Source organism: Fusarium graminearum, chromosome 3 (genome assembly GCF_000240135.3).
Source record: "Fusarium graminearum PH-1 chromosome 3, whole genome shotgun sequence".
Classification (NCBI taxonomy): domain Eukaryota; kingdom Fungi; phylum Ascomycota; class Sordariomycetes; order Hypocreales; family Nectriaceae; genus Fusarium; species Fusarium graminearum.
The window spans coordinates 2,123,069-2,129,943 of NC_026476.1; the positions used below are offsets into that span (position 1 = coordinate 2,123,069).

Consider the following 6,875-nt stretch of genomic DNA (forward strand, 5'->3'; position numbering starts at 1 on the left):
GACTAGACCCACCTGCAGCCGTTTCCTTGTAATCTATCTGCCTGTCGATAAGAACTTACCCTACAGAAACACATATTTCCTTGTAGCTACCTCTAAACTTTCTACATCCTGACGTCGATTCAGCCCTTAACATCTTCGTACTGTAACCAGTGGTCCAATTTCAACAGACGCGTTGCTCCTATCCGGATACTCTGCGATTACAGTCACATAACTCGAAACATATCCTTACGGGCTTACTATTTGAAGCTGCTCTCGACGTCACCGCAAAGCTTCTCGAGCTGCATATAAATCATGGTTTCCGCGCATAGTACGCCTTCAAGACACCACCACAGTTCAATCAAGCAATCATGCTAACCCAAACCCAACAGGTAAACGCAATACCTCGCGACCGGTCTTCACGTCCCACGAGCGCGCCCTCGCAAAATCCCACTGGTCATCGTCATCCGCCCGTCTGCACCGCGACTCCTTCCTCCCATTCGGTTCCTGTGGGTTGTGTCTCAACATCGCCCGTGATCCTGTCTCATGCCGCCGAGGCGACATCTTCTGTCGCGAATGCGCACTATCAAACATTCTCACACAGAAGAAAGATATCAAGCGCGCCCAAAAGGCCCGCGCTGTTACAGAGGAAGAAGCCGCCAAGCTGAAAGCACACGAAGACGAACAGGAGCAAGCGCGTGCGATTCAGGACTTTGAGTTGACACAAGCTGGACTAGACCGGAAAAAGAAGAAGGGCAATGCAACTGAGACGAACGACGAGAAGCCGAATACAAAGGTCGATGAACCCAATGCCCTTGCTTTAGTGCCAGCAACGAAACGCAAGTTTGCGCTTGATCAAGACGAATTGGATCGCATTGCGCAGGAGGACAGAATCAAAGCAAGGAAATCACTGAACGAAGAGAAGGTCAGATATTTAATTATGAAAACGTCCGTTTTCTGTGTTAACATTCTATTGTACAGGCTGCGAAACCGCATCTTCCATCATTCTGGACTCCGTCACTGACACCGGATGCCCAATCGAGCAATCTCCCACCAGTAACAAAGAAGGACAAAACAGTTCCGACGTGCCCAGCGTCTTCAGCTGGGAACCCACACCCAATTACAATGCAAAATCTCATAACAATCAACTTCACCGAAGAGGAAACGCCCAAGGGCAAGCAAAGAGCTTGCCCTTCATGCCTAAAGATGCTTACCAACGCCTCAAACCCCATGCTAGCCAAACAATGCGGCCATGTCCTGTGCCATAGCTGCGTCAAACAGTTCATGATCCCGCCTTCCAAGAAGGCATCTTCCGAGGACGACCCGCCCCTGACCTGTTACGTCTGCGATGTGCCTCTGACCTCAAAGTCACAGAAACAGGATACTGCCTCGGGCTCTTCGATACCGCCGGGCCTTGTTGCTCTCCAGTCCGAAGGCACTGGCTTCTCTGCCCACGGGGGCAATACTGTAGAACGATCAAGCGTTGCTTTCCAATGCTGAGCCCCAACAGACTGCATATCTCGTTACTTCGCCTGCAATCTCCTTTGTCGTAGACGAGGCAATAATATTATAAACCACGCGCGAACGACAAACCTGTGAATGACACCCTTGGTGAGCATTGTCAATCCATGACTGAAAAAGCTTTTCAGCAGCTCTCCCCGGAGCCCAGCGTACAATGCTTTAGCACCCTCGTTTTTGATAATGCGAATGATGACGCCATATATGGACTGATTGAGGAAGTCGACGATTCTCCTCAGCACATGCTTGGGCTTCACACTTCCATCTTTTGGGAGTCCCGACACTGCGCCTGCTGACTTGCCCGAGCCACTCCCCACCTGGAGGCGTGTTTTGCCTGTTTGGAGCGGATATGTGATGGCGGTGGCACTGGCCTTGCTTGTTGCAGCAATCAAGAAAGCGATCCATGCTATTGGTACATCTTCTTCTTCGAGCGCTGGTATGATGCGTGCTGCGAGCCGGCGATTGACAAAGAATGTAATGCTGGGGTTGAGAGTGAGCATCAGAGTAGCCGAGTAACCAGACCAAAGGCCAATCAAGCCACTCTCCTTTCGAATTTCAGAAAGGATTTCAAGAAATGATTGTTCGCTCCCCAGCATCTGCTTTCTCGTCACCACGTTGGAAATGGGAGTAGTCAATGCTCGGGCACAACCGCCCGCGACAGCACCAACGAGAAGCTCCTCAACGACGGTGGATTTTCGATGCCGAGGGCGCAAGTAATTGTAGAAACCAAAAAATAGAAAACTGTCCACAACCGATTTGGCCACGTCCGTTCCCAACCCGCTGTAAAGAGCCTTGAGTCCACCTTCATTTGCAGGGATTCCGCGTAAGGCTGATATGACGCCGTCGTAATCTTCTGTAGAACCACCGCTTTTTCGTTGCGCCTTTAGTCGGGTGGTGACCAGATCCAATGGATATAAAGATGCAGTTGATATGGCTGTGCCCACGGAGCCAGATATGGCGTGTCCGAGGGCACTGAGAGCCTGTTGAGATGACATTGCAACTTGGAAAAGAATAATTCGCTCAAGGTCGCCAGAAAGTGCGGTCGCTATGAAATCATGACAGAAGGTGCATGATATGGGAGGTGAGTTGTGAACAAAAAAAAGGTGACGGCCTGAAGTCGAAGTTATGAGCGACGCGCGCTACCAAATTTACGACGTCATAACCAAACCTCGGCGCGGGCCCCACCAATCCCGTTGCATGTGACCCATGTCCCGAGGCATGTAATATAACAAAATGATAGCGGAAGTATATCGTTCTTTGAGGCTGTTGTGTTAAATGTTCTGTTCTGCTGAGAGCACAGAACCGTCACTCTTCCACCTTGGGTGAACCCTTCGTGACGGGGGATGTAAATGGGCTTTCATCTTTCACCTTTGAGAGTCCGTTCTGCAAAGGCGTCTATGCTCTGCTTGAAACCGAGGGCTGTCGTTGAGGTGTAAATGACGCTGTCGTCCATCCCGTATTGCCTGAAACTGCAACTCCGAGGTCTACTTCGCCTGGTGCATCTTCAGTAGCCGGCTGCAATCCGTGATGACCTTCTGGTAGCTTCTGTGCCCCGAAGCCAGTAACTGAGAAGATATTCGTCCTCCCGCTATTAGTAGCCATTTGAAGTTGTTCATGTAGTCTTGCAAGCTGATATTGTCGTTTTATAGGGGCGAAAGTGGGCTGTGGTATCAAAGGTTGTGGTCTCCATTGTGATAGTGCACTCATCACGGCGGCCGTTTCTTCGTCAGAATCGACAGGCCCATTATTCGCTTCGTCTTCATCCTCTATTGGCGCGTTGGCGTCAAGTGCTGCCTCTGCAGGTAAAAACGATTGTCAGTCGGGCATTATAACACAAGACAAGACAAGACGAAGACTTACTCTGCTGCTTTGCCTGATTCTTTTTCTGGTAAGCAGCAAGAAGCATATCATATGGCAGAGATCTTCCAGCAACTGCACGCTTGGCACCCATACTATGGCTTTTGCATGTCAATGATCTTGCGCATGGCTGCCCGTTAGCGAGCAGAACACCGCATTGGCGCTCCACATCCACAGGTCCTGATCATGTTAGAATAGCTTCCCTCAGGATATAGGTCCAGAGTGTCTCACCCTTCGGTTTAGGGACCTTGGCCTTGGGCTCGTCCTTCTTTTTCTTGTTCTTTGGCCCCCTGTCCGGGTCCCCATCGGCCTTTCGCTTCTTTCCTTTTCTGTCGTCTTCCGGCTTCTTCCCAGCAGCCTTTTTGGCAGTCTTGCTCCCGGTGGGCTTCTTCTCGGCTGAGATACCGTCATCATCACTGTCATCATCGCCTCGTTCTATGCCGTTCTCTTCGTCTTCTTTCCGCTGCTCTTCTTGTCTTGCCGCTTCCTTTGCCCTTTCTCTAGCCTCACGGGCTTCCTTTTTTCTTTGCGCCTTCTCTTTCTTCAATCGCAGACATTGTGCAATATGTGCTTTGGCAGCAGTCTTTAGTACGCTCTTCTTGCAATGCTTGCATTGCTGGAGATCAGGGCTGTCTTCGAGTGGTCGTCCAGTTGCAAACGTTTCGCGGGAAGTTTCGTCTAATTCGTTTACTACAGGACCTGGCGAAGGCGCACCTACGGGAGAAGTGCCATTCTTCTTCTTGTCTTTGAATAATTAGTCATGTGATATTGTAGTCGAGAGTTAGTATAGAGACATACCACCTTCTATAACACTGCCATCCCTCCAATTTCCAGGCTTGCTGTGTTTTGGCGCAGGCTTCTTCAGCTTTATTTTACCATTCTTGTTCTTGGATGCGACTTTGATCGTGCCATCATCACCTGCAATGTACGGTTAGTCCTATTCAGTCGCGCAATCGTAAAGTCGCGTTTACCTTTTCGAGCGTCTGACCCCATGTGAGCAGATTGCGCAGTCACGCTCGGTCGTAATTGCAGGAGAGGCGTGGTGTTTGTACCGAGTATGGATTTCGACTTTGAGCGATGATCGTGAATGGTTCGGTTGCGCGAGGGATGGTCGTCGTGACAAGGCTATATGTTGTGGTGGAGTTGGAAGTGTAGTTAGGTGCCTTGCGATTGCGGCTGCCAGTGATGCACATACACGTGCCTGAGTGGCTAAAAGTCGGCCCACGCCTACACTGTTTGTCCGGGTATCAATCAGTGCCCCACCAGTAATTTCTGGGGTAGTACGTACTATCGATCTGGTACTATAAACCTGCCAGCTGTTTGTTTCCATTGTGACTTGGGTTTTTTTTGCGTATAGAGAAGAAGAAGTATACCATCACTGTAATACAGAGCCTATATTCTATTACAATGTCTGGCTGCTGTTGAGCCCTGTGGCTTGATTGACTTGACTACTGTTATCCCCATACTGTTGCACTACTAGGATATTACTGTGAGGCTCATGTTTCCTGTGAGCAATACTTTGATATTGATGCAGCCCTTGCTGAAACCCAAATTTCCGTGGTTAATGTTGGTTTGCGTTAGTTACAAGATGTACTATATACAATTTCCATGTAATGTCATGATGCAAGCGGATTGCAATGTGGAGGTCATCAGCCCAACGCAATGTAAATGTGATCTCAGACATACTGACCAAGAAATTCCCATGCGAATACAATATAGGAAAGGTGGTGGTATCATATCCGTTAGACATTAACAAAAAAATGTGACCGCCTAAAAGCAAGGTCTAAATTCTATGGCCCCCAAGTCACTGTAAACCAAGCACTCCGATATACATCTTCCCATCTCGCATCGAAAGACAGAGTCCAAACAATGCTTATGCAAATGTAGCCTCCCAAATAGTCGATCAACACCGAACATGATGCAGTAATACTGACTCTGGTGAATTTTTGGCTTCTCTTATGGCCATGTTGTGTGCCTTTGTAGATATATCATTGCACATTGAGTTCAGTTGCCTCCTCCTTCACCAGTAAGGAGTCTCGGTATGCCTTCATAGATTCCATCATAGATTTGGCATGCAGAATGCCCATATCACTCCATATACATTCCATCACCGCCAATGCCCAGTCCCAGTATGTGTCTGGCACGCCAGGGGCACATGCAGCCACCTGAAGGTGGAACAGAACAACAGGAAGTCCAGCGGAACCTGAGCCTGCGCCTCCTATCCTCTCAACTGGCATGGCAGATTTTTCGGTAAGAAGAGGATGTCGCCAATGCGTCGGAGTGCTCACAAGCGTATCACGAGCGAGCCCTCTTACAATCTCATATCGCCGTCCATACTCCGCCAGTGACATCAAAGGTGCGCTGGATTTGGGGTATTTCTTGGTGAACTCAATGATGTGTTGATTCAGAAGAGTGCGTGCCCACCGGTAATGTCCCCACATGCGTGCAACGAACATGTCATAATAGACATGATATACGCCCTCAAACACCACAGACGATGGCAGATGTTTGGCCTTCTCTGTACGAAATCGCCATGTAGGTCCTAGCCCATGTTCCCATTCTAGGAAAGATTCATCGAGGGCGAATAATTGCTTCAGAGCGGCAGCCGTATCCATTTGGCCATCAGAAAAAGGGTGGGTCTTGATATAGGTGGCTACTTGGATAAAATGACCAACTAATGGGCCGAGATCAGTAGCTGGATGATCAGCAGGTTCGAGGAGGGTTTTGGCAAACGAAACCCACTCGTAAAGAGGGTTCGGCAATGGTGTCGCTGAGATGTAGGCAGCTATGAACTGTGCGGGTTTGTAAGTCAACGTATAATTGTAGGGGGGACGCCACGGCATACAAGAGAGTAGGACATTTGTATCATAGCGCGAACGCCGAGAAAAGCTGCTGCCGGCATAGGTAACCATCTCCGCAATAGAGCAACGCCACCCATAACGTGCGCATGTACATGAGCAATGCCTTGATTTGCTCCCTTGACGAGCTATAGACAGATGTTAGTATTCACGTTACCAGCATTGCACGCATGAAGGGGCAAGTTGAAATCGTGCTGACCGTCGCGGAATCTTGAACAGCATCGGGGGTAAGGGCACACACCTCGAACATGGCAAGCATGACGACGGAGCGCATTGTAACCTCAAAGTCCGGCATGCTCGAGGTCTGTATGAGACGACCAGTTTGGCGTAGGGCTAATCCATATTTTTGACGGGCCACCGTCATCATGCTGCTATCGCCCTTGAGATTCGAAAGACTGGCAAGGCCGACGGCAGCCATTATATCCTGCACAGCAGGATCCCATAGCCATTCAGTATTTGTCAAGTCGCCAGGATGTCTCGGCTCATCGGGGTGACCAATAAGGTAGCGGTTAACATAGAATTGAATGCCTTGGTCCTCGATACTCGTATCGATAGGTGTCGGGAGTCGTGGTGGTTGGGTGTATACAGGCCGCGTTGTGATGACAGCTGAGGATTTGGATATAATAGACGAAAAAGAACAGGAAGAGGGAGATGAAGGGGTCGGGG

General features: G+C 49.4%; 4 protein-coding genes across 4 annotated transcripts; 1 reads left to right on the plus strand and 3 right to left on the minus strand.

Annotated features, from left to right (window-relative positions):
- Positions 1-291: 291 nt before the first annotated feature.
- On the plus strand, positions 292-1,476 carry FGSG_05395 (uncharacterized protein; the record flags this gene model as incomplete). Its single annotated transcript, XM_011325621.1, has 3 exons — positions 292-307; positions 369-901; positions 958-1,476. 3 exons carry the CDS (start codon positions 292-294, stop codon positions 1,474-1,476), a joined length of 1,068 nt encoding a protein of 355 aa, XP_011323923.1.
- Positions 1,477-1,499: 23 nt separating this feature from the next.
- On the minus strand, positions 1,500-2,489 carry FGSG_12728 (uncharacterized protein; the record flags this gene model as incomplete). The annotated part of the gene is made up of 1 exon (XM_011325622.1): positions 1,500-2,489. One exon carries the CDS (start codon positions 2,487-2,489, stop codon positions 1,500-1,502), a length of 990 nt encoding a protein of 329 aa, XP_011323924.1.
- Positions 2,490-3,535: 1,046 nt separating this feature from the next.
- On the minus strand, positions 3,536-4,344 carry FGSG_05396 (uncharacterized protein; the record flags this gene model as incomplete). The annotated part of the gene is made up of 3 exons (XM_011325623.1): positions 3,536-4,095; positions 4,150-4,269; positions 4,323-4,344. The coding sequence occupies 3 exons, from the start codon at positions 4,342-4,344 to the stop codon at positions 3,536-3,538; spliced, it is 702 nt and encodes a 233-aa protein (XP_011323925.1).
- Positions 4,345-5,339: 995 nt separating this feature from the next.
- Positions 5,340-6,627, minus strand: FGSG_12729 (uncharacterized protein; the record flags this gene model as incomplete). Its single annotated transcript, XM_011325624.1, has 3 exons — positions 5,340-6,143; positions 6,197-6,337; positions 6,451-6,627. The coding sequence occupies 3 exons, from the start codon at positions 6,625-6,627 to the stop codon at positions 5,340-5,342; spliced, it is 1,122 nt and encodes a 373-aa protein (XP_011323926.1).
- Positions 6,628-6,875: the final 248 nt, after the last annotated feature.